The sequence below is a fragment of the Typopeltis vanoorti genome, chromosome 17, assembly GCF_054136105.1.
Source record: "Typopeltis vanoorti isolate ZY-2024b chromosome 17, IOZ_Tvanoo_1.0, whole genome shotgun sequence".
In the NCBI taxonomy this organism is placed as follows: domain Eukaryota; kingdom Metazoa; phylum Arthropoda; class Arachnida; order Uropygi; family Thelyphonidae; genus Typopeltis; species Typopeltis vanoorti.
In genome coordinates, this window is record NC_143565.1 from 53265850 (window position 1) to 53288852 (window position 23003).

Here is a 23003-nt window from a genome sequence, read left to right on the forward strand (position 1 = left end):
TATTCTCTTGCAATCCACTGGCAATGTCATTGATATAAAGGTTAAACAATATAGGTCCTAGTACTGAGCCCTGTGGGACCCCATTTGTAACCCTCTGCCTCCTTGAAACTGCTCCACCATACACAACTCTCTGATATCTATCGGACAGCCAATCCTGAATCCAGTTGACCAATCTGACATCCAGACCCATCATATGCTGCAACTTAAATATCAGCTTATCATGTGGCACCCTGTCAAACGCCTTCGCTAAGTCTAAGAAAATTTCAGTATATGCCTTTCCCTCATCTAATGTTCTTGTAACTTTATTATAAAAGGCTAGCATATTGCTAAAACAAGAGCGCCCTTTCACAAATCCATGTTGACTCTCACAGATAACATTACCCTCATCTGCCCAATGCTGTATACGGTCACTCACTACTTTTTTCAAGATCTTAACAACTACTGATGACACACAGACTGGCCGATAATTAGATTCTTCCAGTCTGTTACCACCCTTATGCAATGGCACTATCTTACCTTCCTTCCATTCCCTGGGCACCTTTGTCGAAGCCAGATTTCATTGAAAAGCCAGGTTAAAGGCACTGTCAGTTCCCTAGCACATTCTCTCAAAACTCGTGGTGAAATACCATCTGGTCCCAAAGCTTTACTGACATCCAGAGTACTCAGTATCTGAAACACACTCCTCATGTACCTCTAAACCTCGTACCAGCCCTATCCCTCTAGCATTAAAACTGACTCCTCTAGGATGAAATACTCCAATAAAGTGTTCATTGAACAATTCCACTATGTCCTCTGCATCAGTCACTCTATTCCCATTTTTATCCCACAATATCATTCTTCCACAGTGATTTCTCCTCCTACTGGCCACATAGCTAAAAAATTCCCTAGGATTTTCTTTGGATCTTAGGGCCAATCTCCTCTCATATTCCAGTTTCGCTTTCCTTACCACACTAGTCACTCTTCTGGCCTGTGTCTTATATTCTTCATGCATCTTCTCTTCACCTGTCTCCTTATATCTCTTCCATAGCCTCTTTTTCGCATGTAATTCTTGTTTAATATTGTTTGTCATCCACTTTACTCCAAATTGTGTCCTCTTCTTCATTCGTGGTATACAACTTACCATTGCTGCTAACAAATATTCTTTCACAATTTCCCATGCACTAATGATATCCCAGCCTTCCAATTCCTCCCTCCATGAAACTTCCCGAAGTTGACATCTAAGACTATTATAATTACCTGCCTTATAATTCCACATAAGTTCCCGTCTCTTTGATACTCCTGCATGTCTATTCATTTTCCATGTCAAAACCATATATTTACTCTCTCCAACTGGTGGGAGAGATGTCAACTCAGTTATTATCAACTCTTCTGATGCTATAACCAAATCCAAAACTCTTGAACCTCTTGTTCCCTCTGTTACATGTTGCCTTAAGACATTTTGTTTTCAAAGTTATACTTAATGTACATGTTATATAACCCTGCATTAAATGTTTTGTTTTATTGATTTCAATTTGGTGTTTGCCTGATTCTCTTTCATTGCACCGCTCATAAAGTTTATTAGACCTTGCAGAAGCCTTAAATATTAATTTTAAACTCAGCCGGTAGAAAAGTGAGATTGCTGAAGTTAGTTAATGATTGATTCCACTATATTACATAGACTAATCTGAATATAGGGTGGTGCCGGATAATATAAATTTCTCTATATTTGGGTTAGTAATGAACCAACAATTAATTAAGATAATAAAACCCAGATAATTTAAATAAGAACTACGTTCTAACAAGATGGCGGATTCACAGCCAGGATGCACGATCCAACACTAACACTCTATTTCCCCATAAACCTTCCAGAAGATGGACATGGACTTCCCCTGATGATAAAACACACAACCAAATTGACTTTATCCTTGTAAGCACAAGATTTAAAAACTCCATCAACCTCATGAGAACCAGATCATTTCCTGGAGCCGACATTGGCAGTGACCACAACATGATCATCGCAACTATGAATATGAAAATGAGGGAAAGATTACCTACAAAATCAACTCGTAAAATATATAATATAGAAAAATTAAAAGATCCCCAAATAAATACACTATATAAATACAAATTAAAACAAATTTTTGACACAAGCTTCAAGAAATATAATAGTATTGAATCTAAAACCAAATACTTCTCACAAAAGATAACTGAGACAGCTGAAGAAATCCTTGGATACAAAAGGAAAATAAATAAACCATGGATAACCAGAAATATTTTGGACCTATGCGATGAAAGAAGATATTTGAAATCTCACATTAATAGTGATGATAATAGAGAACAGCATAAAAATATTACTAAGACTATTAAAAAAGAAATCAAACATGCTAGAAACTTATGGATATTGGATGAATGCAAAAATACAGAAGAGGACAACTTAAATAAAAATAATTCTAAAAGTGCTTTTCAAATTATCAATAAGTTAACCAAACCTTTTACCACACTTAAGTGGAGCATAGAAGATGAAGATGGAATTCCTATCACGGATAACCAGAAAATAGTTGATAGATGGAAATATTATGCAATGAAACTTTTTCAAAAAGACCCTCAACTGACTGATGATATTTTGGATGGAATTTTGCCAGGAGATTCAGAGGAAGGAGATTACCCGATATTAAAAGAAGAAGTTATTGCAGCAGTTAGCTCCTCAAAAATAGGAAAATCACCGGGAAGTGATGGTGTCACAGTGGAACTGATACGCAAATGAGGTGACATCGTCATAGACACCTTGCTAAATTTATTCCAGGACATATGGAACACAGAGACTTGGCCTTCTGATTGGCGGACTTCTGTCCTTGTACCTATTCCTAAATAGGGAGACTGCAATAAATGTAGTAACTATAGAACAATAAGCCTTATTAGTCATCCAAGCAAAATCCTGTTAAAAATACTATTGTCAAGAATCAAAAAGGAAATAGAAAGCAGACTATCAGATGAACAAGTAGGTTTCTGGAAGTCCAATTGACCATATTTTTACAATACACATACTAGGGGAAAAATACATAGAACATAACAAAATTATCTGTCACAACTTTTTAGACCTTCAAAAAACTTTTGACTCAATATGGCACGAGACATTATGGAAAATTTTAGAACATTATGGTATTGACAATAAAATCATTAGGATTATTAAATCTCTTTATTCCTCATCTGATATGAGAATTGAAATTAAAAATTACAGCAGTGAATGTGAACCATTCCGGGCAGAACAGGGGGTAAGACAGGGATGCATCTTGTCCCCCTTTTCTTTTTAATTGTTTTCTGGAATATGTCATAGATGAAGCTCTTTATGAATATGACACTGGAATAGTAGTTTGCGGACTAAAAATAAATAACTTATGTTTTGCTGACGATATCGATCTTCTGGCAGAAAGTAAAGAAGAATTACAAGTGATAACCAGCCGTGTTTTTGGAACATTAAAAAAATATGGATTATACATAAACCTACAAAAAACAAAAACAATGATAACCTCAAAATCAGATATTGAATTCTTAAAGATACAAATTGGCAATAAGCAAATTGAGAATGTAAAGAAGTTCACTTATCTAGGAAGCACGTTGAGTCAAGATGGTCGTTCAAAAACTGACATTAAATACCGAATTGCTAAGGCAACCGTAGCCCTACAGAAGTTAAAACCATTGTGGGGGAGATAACAGAATAGCAATCACTACCAGACTAAGACTAATTGACACCTTGGTGAATTCTGTCCTCTTGTATGGTTGTGAGGCCTGGACTTTATTGAAGAAAGATGAGAGGTCTTTCGAAATGAAAACTTACAGAAGACTTTTGAGAATTCTCACGAAACCAATGAAAATGTCTGAAAACTGATTGATTCAATAGATGGGAGAAAAAGGGAAAATATTCTGACAGTCATCAGAAGAAGACAGATGAAATGGTTCAGACATGTGAAGAGGGCTAATGGCATTCCAAAGTAAGCACTAAAAGGAATCATTCTGGGATTAAGGGTTAGGGGCTGACCTTGATTAAAATGGACTGATAACATCAAAAAATGGGCAAATTCCTCCCTTTCTCAACTGACATCAAGAACAAGAGACCGAGACGACTGGAGGAGGCTAGCAAAGAGTATCACCTACCAGCTATGAATGACCCAATGGTTCAGTTAGAACTACAGGAGAAGAAGAAGTCACTTAAACAGAATGGGAAAGGAAAGGTTAGCAAAACAGGTGTTTGATACCATGTTTACAAAAAAAAAAAAAAAAAAGACACAGAGGAAGACCAAGATCTAGGTGGGTTCATGCAGTAAGAAGTGCCTTAGAAGACTGCAATATAAGATCTCACATTGGAGTTCTGGCAGACTAATTTGGAGGAAAATTGTCAATAGAAGTTAGTAATAATGTAAACTTTTCATGTATTATTATCATAGTGTCCTGTATACCTTTTGAGGTTACATATCAGGAATTTGATGATGATGATGATGATGGCATCATTTGTTTGATTTCCCATCTTTGTTGAAGCTAGCTCTTGATGACTTGACTTACTTGACTTTTTGCTCTTTACACCTACAAGGTGCGTAAGGCCACGAGCTTAGCATGCCATCCTCTTCGGTCCAGTGCTGCTTCTCTTGCTTTGCCCCAGCTCGACCATCCTAGTTTGTTTTGTTTTTGGATTACCATCTGGCGCCATGTCATTTTGGGTCTTCCCCTCTTCCTTTTACCATCAGGCATCCATGTCAATGCTATTCTTGTATGTTCTGATGTTGGCATTCTCAATACATGGCCTCTATTTTTTATTTACCAAAACCATTACAATTTAACTCTATTGTAATGGTTTTGGTTTTGTTGTAAATTTCAATATTTGAGATTTTATTTGGCCAGTAAATTTTGAGAATTCTATGAAGACATTTTGTTTGGAAGGCATTTATGTTATTTTCTTGTTGTTTAGTTAATTTCCATGATTCACTTCCATAAAGTAATACAGATTTAACAGTTGAGTTAAAAATTTGCACCTTTAAGTTTGTTTTTATATTGGATGATTTCCAAATTTTCTGTAAGGTTTTAAATGCATAGCAAGATTTTTTTATTCTTATTGCAATGTCTTCATTGGTACCACCTTCCATGTTGATTTTTAATATTTTGGTTTTCTTCTCATTGATGTGTAAGCCTATTTGTTTAGCAGTTTCCTCTAACTTTGCTGTCTTAATTTTCATGTCTTCAAATCTAGATGATAGTAGTACAATGTCATCAGCATAGTCAAAATCTTCTAATGTGGTGTCAATGTTCCATCTTATTCCAGTTTTCAGGTTTTTCGGGGTATGCCGCCTTATCCAATCTATGACAATGATGAAAAGTGTTCCAGACATGACACAACCTTGCTTAACACCAGTTTTGATGTAAAAACTTTCAGAAGCTGTTCCATTTAACAGAATTTGTCCTTTACTTCCATCATACAAATCTTTTATAATATTTATTATTTTGTCAGGAAATCCATAAATTTTCAGGATTTTCCATAGACATTCTCTGTCTATGCTGTTGAAAGCTTTGGCAAAATCAATTAAAACTGAGATACATAGTTGAATTTAGTTCAACACTCTGTTCAATTATGTTTCTAAGAATAAAAATTTGATTCATTGTGTTTCTTCCATTTCTAAGACCTGCTTGTTCTATTCGCAGAATTTTCTCAATGCTATTTTTGATTAGCTCTCGATAGAGGCTCCTTACACAATGAGACTATTATCATATGCCACATGTTTCATTTTTAATTTAGAAGTAATTGAAAAGAAATGCAATGAAAGTGACATCCAGTAAGAGAATGTCCCTTTCATTATAAGAGGAGACAATCCAGTAAGAGGAGAGAGAGAGAGAGAGAGAGAGAGAGAGAGAGAGAGAGAGAGAGAGAGAGTGATTAGCCTCCTTTCCATAACATGGCCTTAGCAGTGCTTCCCATGTACCACTACTTGCACTCATCCAGTTTGACTAGGTGGAACAAGTGGCAGAGAGTCATGTGCCAGCTGACTGGGAAATCTCCTGACTTGTTACTGACAAATTTGGTCCCATGTTCTGTTTAGTGGCTGTGATTTACTGCTGTATGCTCAAAATGGAAGAGGTACTTCATATATTTAGAATGTAAGAGGAGAGAGAGAGGAAGAGAAATCAGGACTCATACTTGAAAGACAAAAATATAGCATTCACTATTCTATACCTCCAGTAAGTGAGGTAGTTGGTATTTCACTGGGCAATGAAGTTGGCTACCATCTAATGGGGCAAGTCAGCATTTCAACTAACTCTCAACTTCCAGTCATACCTTTTACCCTTAAGCAGTTCTTTAGTTGTTTTAGAACCTATTCTTTAACCTGTAATCCTGGAAAACATATTATGGAGTATCTAATAGTTTGAAAATTACTTGTTATACTGTGATGAAAGGGAAAAAAAGTGGCTCTAAAACTTGCATTTTTTCCCTTCTTTCAGCCTGCCCAGAAGAAATATATGTTACCTGTTTGTTTTTTACGTATTGGATTTATTCCATTGTTTATGCTGTGTAATGTACATCCACGCTCCCATCTACCTGTTGTGTTTCAGAGCGACATCTTCTTCATTATATTTATGGCATTCTTTGCTTTCTCCAATGGCCATCTCTGTGCATTAGCCTTTGTTAATGGACCTAAGTAAGTATTACATTTCAGTTATTTCACTTTTTCACATTATTAATCATTATTAACTTCAAATCTGTATTTAAGGTATTTAAAGTTCGTTAGCATTGAATTTATGTTAATTGGATCATGTTAAAAGTCATGTACCCAATTCTATTATGTTTGTTGAATGAGTGCTGCATAGACTAGTTTGCCTGTGCCTTTGTTAATGGGCCTAAGTAAGTAAGTATTACATTTCAGTTCTTCCACTTTTTCACATTGTTAATCATTATCAACTTCAAATCTGTTATAATGTGCATTAAGACATTTAAAATTCATTAATATTAAAGTAACTCTTAATTGGATCATGTTAAAAGTCATACCCAAGTCTGTTATTATGTCTGTTGAATGGGTGCTGCATTTGTATTATAGACTAGTGTGCCTGTTTCTCGGAAGACTAATTCAAGTTTCAAGAGAGATGGAGAATGGGGGGGGACTCTTCCATTTTACACTGATATGAAAAAGGCCTTAGAAAAATCTTCCAATATCTAATATCTTAAATATTATTGTTATTATTATTATTATTATTATTATTATTATTTGACACCTCCAGGGAGTCCAAAGACTCATCGAGGGAGAGTGTGCCAACAGCATCGAACGATTGGTTCCATTCCAACTACTAACCGTGCTCAAACTTACTTAACTGAGCCATTAGTAGCAGAGGCTCTACCAATCGACCAACCGATCTCCTAGATAACAATTCAACTTACCAAATCATAGATCAAGACCCCCATTATGTCTAAAAATAAAAAGTTCCTAAATTATTGAAAAAAGTTAAAAAAATCATTAACAAATTAAAACACCTGTTTGTATTAAACCACCCTGTATTTATAGGGGGGGGTACTTAAGGGTCAAAACTTTATAACTGAGAGGAGACCTCCACATAGCCTTTAAAGGAATGCAGAGAACTGACTAGGGCTTCTGACCTAATGTCCAATCCTCACCTTCTAGTGGTGTACCCTGTTGGGTATCTAACTGGATAATGAACGAATGAGGATGGGCTGGCAATTTTAGATTTAGCGGACCAAATTGCAATTTTTATTGGCTTAAACCAAATTACAAAATGATGGTACAACATGACAAAATTTCATGCTGGCTGGGGCGTCGCCCGGTTAAACAAGGCCCCCGATGTTTTTCAACAGGGAACCAGGGTGAATAGCGAAAAGTCAGCTACTGGAACAAATCTGAAAAAACACCCCAACTCAACATCACCAGAGTTAAAGATCGGTACTATCAACATAAAAAGCCTGAATGGCAAAGAAATGGAGCTAGCTGGGGAATTAGATAAGTACCAGATCGACATAATAGGGATAACTAAAACAAAAAAGACAAAACTGGTGAGATCTTTCTGAGCAATAAATACAAAATGTTATATTCAGGCAATGACAATCAAGAAAAAGAAGGAGTAGCCATTGTATTCAACACTAAATACGAGGCTAATCTTCTTGAATGGCAGGCAGTCTTAAGTAGAGTGATAGAGTGATGTGGGCAAATATCAGAATGGGGAACTGGACAATTAGACTTATTTAGTGGAGGAGTGGAAGAATTTTTTGAGGATTTAGAAAAAGCATCTGACACAATGAAAAAGGAAAAGTTGGTCTTTGTTGGGGATCTAAATAGCAGAGTAGGAAATGATTGTCAGACATACAAAAATATATTGGGAAAATTTGGAAAAAAGAGCAAAGCTGATAATAATGGCAAATATTTGTTAGATTGGTTATTACTAATACCATGTTCCAACATAAAAATGTGCACAAATTCACATGGAGAGAAGAGGCAAGAAATAAGAAAAGTCTCATTGACTATGTTATTGTTGATAGTGATGTTTTCTCCCTTGTGCAGGACACCGCAGTGTACAGAGGATTTGAAATTGGAAGTGATCACTATTTAGTCTTGAGCAGGATAAAATTGAATTTCATATTGAAAAGAATAACATGTAAGAAAATTTTAAAGTGAATAAAAGTTGAGCAACTCTCAGATGTGAACTGCAGACTAAAATAGCATCAATAATACAAAGATTATTGAAGAAAAAATGAAAGAGTTTGAGAACAAGAACCAAACTTTAGAGATTCAGTGGCAAGCCTTGAAGAAAACCGTGATTGATTCAGCCAGAGAGGCATGTGGTGAGGTTGTCTGCAAGTATAGAAAAATCAGAACTCCATGGTGGACACAGGAAGTTAAAGAGGCAGTAAAGGAAAAGAAGAAAGCATATCAAAAGTTCCTGGCAAATAAGTCAGCTTGTGCTCTTAGAGAATACAGAGAAAAATGTAAGAAAGCTAAACACTGTGTAAAACTAGCTAAACAAAAGTCATGGGAGGACTTTGGCAAGAACATAGAAAATAAATATCAAGAAGATGACAAAATATTTTGGTGATTGTTCAAGACGCTTAGAAATGGAGGAAAGAGTTCTGTAAAAGGATTAGAGATGATAAAGGTGGCATGCAAATGGGAGAAAAAGATATCCTTGAAGTATAGAGTAAATACTTCGAGAAATTGCTAAATGAAACAAGCATTGATAGCACAGTGGTAAAACACACTCAACAGGCATACAGTCAGGAATACATATCCATACTTCAAGTAGAAAAAGCCATCAAAAGCATAAAATGTGGAAAGGCAGCAGGAGTAGATAATATCCGACCAGAAATGCTGAAGTATGATGGTATAAAAGTCTTGCAGTTGCTGCACTGCATAATTCAGAAGGCCTGGAGAGAGAGACGAATTCCTGATGATTGGAGTAGAGCTCTCATAGTACCCATATATAAAAGAGGGAAATAAAACTGAATGTGAGAATTACTGAGGTATTTTGCTAATGAGTGTTCCTGGTAAGATATATTCAAGTATACTTGAAAAACGGTTGAGAAGAATTGTAAAAGAAAAGGTGAAAAACAAGCTGGATTCTGGCCAAATAGCAGCTGTCAGGATCAGATCTTCACTTTATGACAAAATAGTGGAGAAATCATGGGAATATAACAAAGATCTCTATTTGAGTTTTATAGATCAAAAGGGATGTGATAAGGTGTCAAGAGAGAAGCTATTCAATATGCTTCAGTTATATGGTGTCAATGGGGCATTATATCAAGCAATATTTAGTCTTTATTTGAGTTGTAAGTCAGCAGTTAGAATTGAAGGAAGTACAGGAAGGTGGTCTAATGTTAAATCTGGTGTCAGACAAGGATGTACATTATCACTTCTGTTATTCATTACCTATATGGATTACATTATGAAGGAAAGTGGTATTAAACATGATATCAGAATTGGAGATGTTAATGTCAGCTCTTTGCTTTATGCAGATGGTGTTATACTTTTCAATAAATCTGCTACATGTCTGCAAGATTCCTTGACTAAATTGAATAACTGTTGTAATAGATATGGTATGAAGGTCAGCAATAAAAAGACAAAGACAATGAAAATAGGCAGAATCGTTGAAAATGTCAACTGTGTTTTGAATGGGGAACCTCTGGAACAAGTAAAACATTTCACCTACTTAGGCATGATCTTTAGTGAAGATGTTAAATTAAATATGGAAATATACAACAGAATCAATAAAGCTGGTATAGTAAGAAGTCAATTGAATAAATTCATATGGAATATGAGAGAAATTAATCGGAACACTAAATTAGCTGTATACAAGACAGTGTTCAAGCCAGTTTTAACTTATGGATCTGAGAGCTGGGTCAGAAGTAAAACACTTGACCAAAGACTAGAGACCACAGATATGAGAATTCTGAGAAAGATTAGAGGCGTGAACAGATGGCATCAATGGCAATATCATATTAAAAATGAGGATATTAGGAAAGAACTTGACATTGTCAGCATCCAGGAATGCATTATCAGAGCTAATTTCAGGTGGTATGGTAATTTAAACAGAATGGGCGAGGAAAGATTGGCAAAACAAGTGTTCTTTGCCAGGTTGGCAGGAAAACCACCCAGAGGAAGACCAAAATATAGGTGGATTGATACAGTACAAAGTGCCTTAGGCAACAGAAATATTAGATCTACTAATATTGGAGTCTTGACAAGTAACAGACTGATCTGGAGGAAAATTGTAGATAGGAAGTTAGTGATGATGTAAACTTTTCATGTAGTACTATCATATCCTGTACACCCCTTGAGGGTATATGGCAGGAATTTGATGATGATGATGTATTTATGGGGATACTTAAAATCCATAAATCTAATACCCCCCCCCAAATGCCCTATTGTTGATAGTATAGAAAGTTTTATTATTATAATTATTATTCAGGCCTCCAAGGAGTCAAAAGACTCATCGAGGGAGGTCCTTTCTAAGACATAAAGTCTGTCAAGACTCATCGAGGGGAGGTCCCCCCCTGAGAAACACAAAGTTTATCATACCACTCCTTAAACCCACTGACCGTTCTCGCTCCCACCACTCCATCAGGCAATGCATTCCACGGCTCAACCACCCTCCACACAAAGAAACCACTCCTTACCCTCTTGCTCACAGTTTCCTTTCGTAACTTCCAGGGATGGCCTCTTGTCATCACTCCTTCCCGCTGATCAACCAAGCGAAAGAACTCCCCTGTGTCAACCCTGTAACCACCTCTCAACAGTTTAAAAGTCTCAATCATATCACCTCTCCTTCTTCTATCCACCAAACTCTGCAGTCCACATTCTCTCAGCCGATCCTCATAACTATCCTTGTACATTCCTGAAACCATCTTTGTCATCCGTCTTTGTATCCTTTCCACAGTTAATTTATCCCCTTCAAATCCTGGGGACCAAATCTGAGAACAATAGTCCAAGTGTGGTCTGATCAGAGACTTATACAACGGAATGATAACCCTCTTATCTCTGCAGGTCAGTGTCCTTCTCATAATAGCAGCAATCCTCTGTGTTACCTTCACCACCTTTGCAATATGTCCCCTAAACTTCAGGTTTCTATCAATCATCAACCCCAGATCTATTGTCTCCCCTACTTCCTCCAGTATAACTCCTCCCATAGAGTATGCAGCATCCCATCGATGTTTCCCAAACCTCAAGACCTTACATTTTGCTGCATTAAACTGACATCCCCATTCATTTGCCCATCTATCTAGCTTATTTAAATCCTCTTGCAGGGCTACCACATCTGCACTATTACTAATAATCCTTCCAAGCTTCGCATCATCTGCAAACAACTGAATATCCCCCTGCAATCCACTGGCTATGTCATTGATATAAAGGTTAAACAATATAGGTCCTAGTACTGAGCCCTGTGCGACCCCACTTGTAACCCTCTGCCTCCTGGAAACTGCTCCACCATACACAACTCTCTGATACCTATCAGACAGCCAATCCTGAATCCAGTTGACCAATCTGACATCCAGACCCATGTGCTGCAACTTAAATATCAGCTTATCATGTGGCACCCTGTCAAATGCCTTCGCCAAGTCTAAGAAAATTGCAGTATATGCCTTTCCCTCATCTAATGCTCTTGTAACTTTATTATAAAAGGCTAGCATATTGCTAAAACAAGAGCGTCCTTTCACAAATCCATGTTGATTCTCACAGATAACATTACCCTCATCTGCCCAATGCTGTACACGGTCCCTCACTACTTTCTCCAAGATCTTAACAACTACTGATGACACACAGACTGGCCTATAATTAGACACTTCCAGTCTGTTACCACCCTTATGCAATGGCACTATCTTACCTTCCTTCCATTCCCTGGGCACCTTTGCCAAAGCCAGACTTTCAACTAATAAAATTGCTGAAGAGTTAGCTACACCACTTGTCCTCCTCCTCTACTTTTATAAAAAAAAATCTGTCCATTTCAAATCACTAGTAAAAAATCACATCCCTAAAAATTCAGACATAATAGTTAGTTCTGATATTACTTCCTTATTTACTAATGTATCACTAACAACACTCTTGATTTAAAAATGTCTAACTCCCCTCCCCTGCATACACACACACTCACTGATATCTTTGAATTATTAAAATTTACTATATATATATATATATATATATATATATATATATGGGAATAAATTTTTAACTTGGGTATATTGTATATTGATGATGATGATGTAACTTGCATATATATATATATATATATATGCAAGTTACCTTACTTGACAAGGAAAAATCTAGAAAGAGAAATTATTGCGATGTATTACTTCTCCTCTTTAGGAAACTTACATGGTGCACTTTAAGAACAAAGCACTTACTGCAGCTACTTTCAAACCCTTAATGTGTTTATGCTTTATTGATGATGTGTTTGCCATTTGGCCCCATGGGCAAGACACAACATAATAGCTGGTGCTCCAAAATTCACTTCATATTAGAAAAAGAATCAAATAACTCTTTGTCTTTTCTTTCCAACATAAACAATCACATCATCATCTAGCCCAACAGCATGAAATTCTCAGAACATTACACATAGAACCAGAGCTATTTGTTCTAATGATGCAGCTAGGGTTTCTGTCTCAGGACAAAATTCCTAGGAAATTTTCAAATATTTCTTGTCTTGAGTCCTTGAAAAGACAGCTCAAGATTCGACACTTTTCATAAATTTAAATTTGCAAACTTGAAAGAGAAAACTGGAATTTATCATCATCAAATTCCTGACATGTACCCTCAAGGAGTGTACAGGATATGTAGTACTACATGAAAAATTTACATCATTACTGACTTCCTATCTACAATTTTCCTCCAAATCAATCTGTTACCTGTCAAGACTCCAACATTATCAGATCTTATGTTTCTATCTTCTAAGGCACTTTTTACTGTTCAATCCATCCAGAGGTGGACTGGGTCTGAAAATATTGGTTGCTAGGAGACAAAGGGGGTCCACCCACAACTATAAGGCTATCGTTTCATTTTTATAAAATATAAATAAAATTTAAAAAAAATACATAAGTGGAAAAAAGGTACAATTAAAATTTTTTGTATAATAAATGTATATTTTTTAATAATTACAGTGTACATATATTGTACATATTACTGGCAGTATACGATAGATACTAAATGTAAATACAGATTGTTATAATTTAATTTAATTTTTTTTTAATTTTAAATAAATGGTGGATATTTTTAAATAGTTTGCTTGTACTGAACATTTTACACATTATCAGGTAGTTCAAAAGCATTTCTCATGCAGTCCACTATATTAAGAGCAATCGTTTGAAATCACTAGATGATTGTGTGAATCTGTCAATAATTGCTTCTGCATCCAGTTCATCTAACAATTCCTTTTCAATGGATAGCAACATGTACGATTCCAAGTTCTCCTCAGAGAATGAATTTCTTAACCTTGTCTTTATGATCATTAGCTTTGAAAATGTCCTCTCACATTGGACTTGAGTAATTGATAGTGTGCAGATGACTTTATAAAGTTCATAAAGGTTAGCATATGCCTTGTCATGAAGTCTGTTGGATGCCAGAATTTTTAGTATACACGATGGGCAAGTGCTACAAATTTGACACTTGTAAAATTTGAATCACTGGAATCCATATTCTCACTGTTATTAAGCAATAGCTTTAATACATCAAAGTTCGAAGCAAAAGAAAACAATTCCAATATTACTTGATCTTTGCTGATTTGTAGAGACAGCTTAATAATACCTTCCAATGCTTCACCTTCAAGGCTTCTCTGTAATAGTTTTAAACTTTGCTAGATTCAAGCAGGATAAATCTTTATACAACCTTTTGTGTTGTACAAAGCATTAATCTAGTGACTGGACAATGTGGTCCATTATTAGGTTAAACACATTTACTTGAAAATCAGCTAGAGAAATCTTAGGAATTTCCTTCATCATCTACAAGTACAAGCTCATCTACCATTCTTTTATTCTTCCTCTACCTCGTAACTGGCAATGCTGTTTCCAAAGAGTCAATATTTGATTTTCATCCGTATTCAACTGTGAAATCTTGTCGTTACATTTATTTACAAATTCCAATGCCTTGCTGTGAACATCATCAAATGTTTTTGTGTGTTCCTTCAACTTTGTTGTAGCTGAATCTATTAAACTCCATGCAGTAAACATCTAAACCACTTGCCTGTAAATAACTTGATAATGGGGCTGTAGTTTCAAATATATACAAGTAAACGCTGTCAATACTGTTTCAAATTTTAGAAGACTTTGAAGTAAAGCATTTGCTTCTTGTTTTGTTTTTGCATAAAATTTGTCTGAATCTTTTATCATTGATAATTTTTTCAGTTCAATTTTTTAGCTATGTGGCCAGTAGGAGGAGAAATGATTGTGGAAGAATGACATTGTGGGATAAAAATGGGAATAGAGTGACTGATGCAGAGGACATAGTGGAATTGTTCAATGAACACTTTATTGGTGTATTTCATCCTGGAGGAGTAAATTTTAATACTAGAGGGATAGGGCAGGGTCAAGGTTTAGAGGTGCAGGAGGAGAACGTGTTCCAAATACTGAGTATTCTGGATGAGTACTGAGTGCGTCACTGAGGAGAGGTGATATGATTGAGACTTTTAAACTGTTGAGAGGCGGTTACAGGATTGACACTGGGGTGTTCTTTTACTTGGTTGAACAGCAGGAAGAAGTGATGACAAGGGACCATCCCTGGAAGTTACAGAAGGAAACCGTGAGCAAGAGGGTGAGGAGTGGTTTCTTTGCATGGAGGGTGGTTGAACCGTGGAATGTATTGCCTGATAGAGTGGTGAGAGCGAGAACGGTCAATGAGTTTAAGGAGGGGTATGATAGACTTCTGTTTCTTGGGAGGGACCTCCCACGTTGAGTCTTGATAGACTTGTGTTTCCTAGGAAGGACCTCCCACGATGAGTCTTTTGACTCCTTGGAGGCCTAAATAATAATAATAATAATAATAATAATAAGCATGCCAATAGATTTACAAAAGTACTGACAGCATCATCATCAAAACGTCCAAATATGGTTGTTGCTGCATTGGATTTTCCTGACCATCTTGTCTCACCAATTAGCTTTAATATTTCGTTTTGTCCTAGATGTTTTCCAACAACTTCTATTCCATATAGTCATTCTCGTGTATCACGTTTTCATAAAAGTTGCTAAATTCTGGAGCAAATTGAAAAAAGAAACTGCAGGCACGCAACATTTTGTTGTTTCAATTATCACCGAACTCAAAACGTGGGCATAGCACCATATATCAACATGTTGATTAGCCACATCAGTAATTTTACTTTGTAAACCATTATACTGGCCATGGTAGTTTGCAGCTCCATCTGTACTATCAGATAAACATTTTTTGGGATCAATTTTAGGATGCTGTAATGTTTCAGTCAATAGATCAAAAAGTTCCTGTCCTGTACTAACATTACTTGGCACAACTGAAAGTAGTCGCTCACAGATAACACCTCTAAGCACATTCCAAATAATAATGCTAAACTAATTGATGGATGAATTATCTTGTGTTGAATCAACTTGAATAGAATAATATTTTGCTTGAGAAATGTCATGACTAATTATTTCTTTTATCATATGCTCCATAATTTGGATTAACATGTTAATAGTTGTTTTACTCAGGTATGTAACAAGTCCACCACAGCCTTTACTTTGAGCCTTTCTTTGTTGTTCTAATCATTTGATTCTTTGTCTAGACTTGTTTTGTACTGCAGAAACAGAAACGTTAGCTACTATAATGGCATCATATTTTGCCATCAACTGTACTGTAGCTAAAAAATTGCCATGATTCAGAACCACATTATCCAGAATGTAGGCTGATTTCATTTCTGTGACATCAAAAAGGAATTGCTTGCTTGCCTAACATCTTTATGATGTCTATAATCCTCATGACAATACTCCTCTGCTTCACACTTCTTCTTTCTTTTTAATTAGTGAAGATTCAAAAAAATGATCTAAGATGCCATCATTAACCAAACTGATAAATTGCTGAACATTTCTGACATATGTTGTTGTCGATTCATGTAAAGCCAAGCTCTGGCTAATACGCCTGTAGTCACTACAGCTATGTACAAAGGGTGATGGATTACAAGTGTTGGGAGACTCAAAAGACTCCAAGTAAAGATACCGGAACAATGAACTAGAAGAAGTAGTACTGGGCCAGGGTTGGTGAGTAAAGGATGCTATTGTATTTGTCTCTACATTCAAAGTAGCTCTTTCCTGTTCTTGTAACTCACAAGTCATTGCATCATCACCATGAGTATTGTTTCTTGCTTCTTGATTATTTGTTGCGGGACTGTACATCGATGTGGATGGTGGTTGTGGTATCATAAAATCTGTAATAAACCTGCATCACTTGGCTGATTCCTGCCTTTCTGCTTCTTGTCGCTCTTTGTGTTTTGGTGACCCAGATTAGTTGTAGAGTTGAAGCCCTCCCTCGATGAGTCTTTGGACTCCATGGAGGTGTGATATAATAATAATAATAATAATTTATGCTTTTTTTTTCCATGCTGGTAGGGGTAATATTCCTGAAATTAAAACTTAATTAAAAATAATCACGTTTGGAAAAAATGAACACCTACAATTATGCCACAAGACAATGGAAATATGCTTTATATGTAGATGCATCTATTATTAACAACAATTTACAGTCACAGTAATTTTAATTGTAGGGTAAATAAAAGCTGTCATTATTTATTGAACTTGCATTATGCGTATATATTATTATTCGAGACTGCAGCTTAAATATATTTACTGCCTAGTATTTTTATACTAATTTTATACAGTGAAAGAAAATATATTATATTAAATTAAAGGGCAGGTTACAGTATATAAAAATATTAATTAAATACATACCTTTTATAAAACAGATAAAACACAGTAAGCACAAGGTGAAGAGCTGGCAAAGCAAACTCAAACTGAGGCCGACGCAATGAAAAATATTTGCTGTCTTTTCAATGTATGCAATAGCTCAATACAAATTTGACTCTGGCTGCACATCACAATCCCAGGCTGGGATTCTCAACTAAGCTTTGTTATGCAGTCGCAATATTAAGGATCCATGCTTATAAAATGTTTGCATCGGCTTCACATAACTCGAATCAGAATTATTTTTCAGAGTTATTTATTATATTCTTAAATACAGAGTAGCCATAAAATAACTTTCCCTCTTTGGAGGCATCTGTAGCTAAAACCAATAAACAGAATGAGACCAAATTTTATATTGAGACTTTTGAAAGCAGGAGGAGATGATTTCCGCGAAAAAAAGATTTAGTACCAAAATTGCCAATAGAGGAAATTTTGGCGCTGGCAGAGCCAGAAACAAGCGGATAATTACATTAAAGGCAGATAAAATGGAATAATAACATTTCGACGGTGTGAGCGACAGCCACGTCACTCATTCCAGCTGGATATGTGGCTCGTTACAATGATAATAAGAATAATAATAATTAAATTAAAACAACACCTCGCAAGAGACACAGAAATTAATGTAGTGATTGAACTCACAGGAAATAATGTTTTATTCATCAGAATCAGGGTCCGCTGGACCACATACACGATTCTCAATGTGCTGACCTTTCTTGTGTAACGTCTGTTATTATCTCTTCTTGCAATGCTTTCCATCCACTGCCAGGTCTAACTCTCCTAGTGATCCAGTTTCTTCAAACTTCTTAATCTTAGCTCTCACTGCTACAGCTGACATAGAACCTGTATGCAGGTTATGAAGCCTTCTAAATTCCCGAAGGGCCGCTACAGCATGCTGAGGCAAGGTAGGATGCATATTGAGCACAATTCGTCAGTCATTCGAATAACTGCTTGAACATTCCCAATCCCTTTTTAAGTGGAATTGGTGGCGCTGCTCTCATGTACGCATAGTAAAATTTCCATAATCCTTTTTACCTGCATTTACTGCAAATATTTGACTGCTTTTGGCTCTGCAAGCACCAAAATTTCCCCTATCGGCGACTTTTGATACTAAATCTTTTTTTGGGGGGAAATCATCTCTCCATACCTTCAAAAGTCTCAATATAAAATTTGGTCTCATTCTGTTTATTGGTTTTAGCTACAGATGTCTCCAAAGAGGAAAAGTTATTTTATGGCCACCCTGTATAAAGTATCCTCAAAAAATGATTTCATTAAAATTTTTTATTAAAATAGTAATACAACATGAATTTTAGTTGCATACAGTAATAATATTGGAACTTCTATTATATTTTCAAGCTACTAAAAGGTCATTAATATTTTTAACATATCGTCTAATGTTTAAGGGACCCACTTGCCATCAGGCTAGCTGACACCCTGGCCAGTCAGCCACTGAATCCACCTATATCTCAGTCTTCCTCTGGGTCTTTTTCCTGCCACTCTGGCAGAGAACACTTATTTTGCTAACCTTTCCTCTCCCGTTCTGTTTAAGTGACCATACCACCTGAGATTAGCTCTGCTAAGACATTCCTGGATGCTAATAATGTATAATATCCTCATATCCTAATATCCTCATTTTTAATATGATATTGCCATTGATGCCATCTATATTTCTAATTTACTAATCTTTCTCGGGACTCTCAGGACTGGAATTTATTATAATTTTTTAATATTAGTAAGAGTATTGTATAGACAATTATTAGATGTGATATCATTAGATGACTAATTAGACTATAGATGAAATGCAATAAAATAGCCACAAATAATAACATTTTATCACACACTTAGCAACTCCAAATAGCTCAATCATAGCTACTCTCTTACCAGGGTTTGTTAGTTAAATGAAAACAAAGGATCACTAGTAGCCAACTGACTTTCATGTTGTAATGTGTGGTAAAGTTATTTTTCATTTTAATTTTACATTAGGATTACATTTGCTAACTTGTTGGCAAGATAAAAAAATAATTGTTTATAATTTTAATTTTTCTTAATTTTATTATTTTTTATTTTTTAAAAGGAAAGAACTTGACAGATTGGCCTATAATTTGTGGCTACAAATTTATAGCCCAATCTGTATATCTGGAGTTGTGATTAAGGTACCAGTGGGATTGGTGAGAACTAGGGTACAGGTGTGGATTAATAATAGCAGTACTATTCTCTGTGGTTGTCAGCATGGGTTTGTTAAAGGGAGATCATGTTTTACTAACCTTACTTATGTATTATAACAAGATGACAAATTTCTTGGACAAGGGAGATGCATATACAGTCATATACTTAGATTTTGCAAAAGCTTTTGATAGACTGCCATACGACAAGCTGTTAAATAAACTGAACCAGATGGAATTGGATAACAGACTTGCGAGTTGGATCAGTGACAGGCTATCAGATAGGTATCAGAAAGTTGTATATAGGAGTGCAGTATCCCGAAAGAGGAAAGTCACTAGTGGTTTGCCTCAGAGATCAGGTTTTGGACCATTGTTGTTCAATTTGTATGTTAATGATATTGGGATGGGTTTGACTGATGATATGCAGCTGTTTGCAGATGATGCAAAATTGGGGAGAGCAATGCAGAGTAAAGCAGATATTATGACCTTATAGGAAGACTTGAATGGATTGCATGAATGGGCAGGTAAGTGGAACGGTCAGTTTAATGTTGCAAAGTGTAAGGTTTTAATAGACTTTAATTTGGTAAGCAATGATGGGAATCAAAGTATTGGTTGGGAAACTTTAAAGGATGTAGAGGAGATGAGAGATCTGGAAGTGGTGGTGGTGGACAAGGATCTGAGATTCAGGGGCCACATTGCACAGGTTGTGAAGTTGTCACATAGGATAATGGCAATGATGTGGAGGACTTTAGGTGCAGAAATAGAGAGGTTATGACATTGCACAGGTTGTGAAGTTGTCACATCGGATAATGGCAATGATGTGGAGGACTTTGATTTTCAGAAATAGAGAGGTTATGATGCTATCATATAAGGCCTTGATCAGGTCTTATATGGATTATTGTGCACAGATTTGGTTGCTGGATTTTTCATGGTGATGAGGATATGTTGGAAAGGGTCCAGAGAAGATTCACAAAGGTGGTCATTCGTCTTTGGAATGTGGAGTACGACGACAGATTGAGAGAATGTAAGTTGCAAAGCCTCGTGAATAGTAGAAGAGGTGGGGGAAGGATATGATTGAGACATATAAGCTATTCAGGGGTTGTACAGTGATTTCTACAATGAGAGAAGGTGGATAGTACAAGAGGCCATCGCTTGAAACTTTAAAGAAAGTACTGAAGCTTATTTTCATAGATCATACCTTAATTGCAATTACTGCCTTACTATCCCAAAAGTGTGAGAAATTGTTATACTCAGTTGTGTTAAATTTGTATTATATAATAATTAATTTAATTAATTATTATTTCTGTCCAATAGTTTTAACTTAACAAATAATAGATTTAGTTTAATCCTTTATCCCAGTGAGAGCAAACAAAGTTTGCGCCTGAAAATATCTTCAGGACTAAATATATAGTGTTGTACTATCTTATCCAGTAAGTAGTGCAACACCAAGGCAACTCGTGGCAAAGGTGGAGCAAGCTACCAGGCACTTCTAACCCAGTATCTCCCATAATGCAAAACACATTTCCTATGTGGATATGTATACTGTTATGCATTAAAGGGATTGGCCATCTACCCAGACTAGTTTCGACCTTTATTGAGGTCTCTTCAGTGGGAGCCAGGCCCAGAGCTGGAGATACCAGGCAGAAGCAGTAGCAAGTCATCTGTGCCTATGGGAGTTGCCAAAAGGTTTATCACCTTTTTTAAAAATTACTCTGGATTTAGAAAAAGATGTTGAAAATTTATTTATCACTAGGTTAGACTATAATAGATTTAGTTTAATCCTTTATCCCAGTGAGAGCAAACAAAGTTTGCGCCTGAAAATATCTTCAGGACTAAATATATAGTGTTGTACTATCTTATCCAGTAAGTAGTGCAACACCAAGGCAACTCGTGGCAAAGGTGGAGCAAGCTACCAGGCACTTCTAACCCAGTATCTCCCATAATGCAAAACACATTTCCTATGTGGATATGTATACTGTTATGCATTAAAGGGATTGGCCATCTAAATTTTCAACATTAACTTAACAAAGGTGAAACTACTTGTATAGAGGTATTCAAATTTGGCACATGCACTTTACTGTTGTATTGTTCAAATTCATTGCCAATGTGCTTCGCTCTCTCAGAGATGATATCTTATGATATATAAGACATATTAGTAAAGTAAATATAATTTTCTATTGTGGCACACATGTGAATATTTAATTTCTTAAAAGCTGTTTATTAATATTAATCCAGACCAATGTTCCTTCTAATTTTTGCCAGCCCATGTGCACATGAAAAACATTTTGTGTGCATGTTACCAATCTCAGACTCAATATGCACACTAATGGAATATTTCTCATATTAATATTGCCCCGCCCCTTTTTTTTTGTATAGCTGTAACCTGTAAAATTGCAAACACTAAATTAATTTGCTTAAATCTACATAGCTACTACAAAAATTCATTACTGTTTACACAAATTCAACTGGCTATACTATCTAGACAGTAGACACTAAACAAATATGGTTCTTCAACTTGCTGACATCAATGTCAGTTTGCCCACACAGCACCAGCTAAAAGTAAATTAGAGTATACTTAGTTGGCATGGGTTAAAGTAATATTGGAGTGGAGACATTGGAGAAATTACTAAACAAAATAAGTGACAAGTATGATTTATCATATAATTCTTTTTTATAATTTATAATTTCTTTATTTCTAATTTACAGCGAATAATTTTTTGGACATATATTCAAAACTTATTGACTGTTAATTAAAAATTCTGAAAGGAAAAATTCTGTGTTCTCAGTTACTAGGCATGTGCTGTCCTTTTTGACTGGTGGGGCACAATGTAGTACAGAGTATCTGATCTAAATGGAACATAGGATAAAAATTTAATGGATTCATAAGATTTCCTAAGTATTTACCATTTTTGTATCACATATCCATCCTTCTGAAATTTTGAAACTCACTGTACAGCTTAGAGTGATGGATTCAGACTCTCTAAGCTAATGATTAATAAAGCCAGTCTAAATTATGAATTTATTACATACAACGGCCTGGTTGGTCGAGTGGTTGGCGTATCCACTCTCCAGGCAAAAGGCTGCGGTTCGAATCCCGCCCTGGGAATGTATGTTTGTGATTGTCTGTGAAAGTACTAGTGGTGGTAGATGGCGGTGGTGTTAGATGATGAAGGTTGGGGGAGTAGTGAGACGAACAGTTGTAGAGTAGATGCCCTCCCTCGATGAGTCTTTGGACTCCCTGGAGGTGTGGTGTAATAATATTATAATATTATTTAAAGTTGTTGAAAGTTTTTCACTTGTTTATACTATAAATTAAAGATGCCAAGAAATTATATTCTTGGTTTAATCCTTTTTCCAAGAGTAAGCAAACAATGTTTGCATGCAAAGTAGCCCAGTCTTCATGACTGGGCTACTTCTATATACAGGCTAATGACTTCACA

At 35.9% G+C, this 23003-nt stretch overlaps 1 protein-coding gene across 1 annotated transcript in view; it reads left to right on the plus strand.

The window, feature by feature from the left end:
- The window catches only part of LOC150097392 (equilibrative nucleoside transporter 3-like), a 234354-nt gene that overhangs the window by 209422 nt on the left and 1929 nt on the right, over positions 1 to 23003 (plus strand). The window contains exon 13 of the mRNA XM_090407415.1: positions 6463 to 6659. Coding sequence (XP_090263541.1) covers positions 6463 to 6659 — 197 coding nt within the window. The remainder of the gene's footprint in view (positions 1 to 6462; positions 6660 to 23003) is intronic.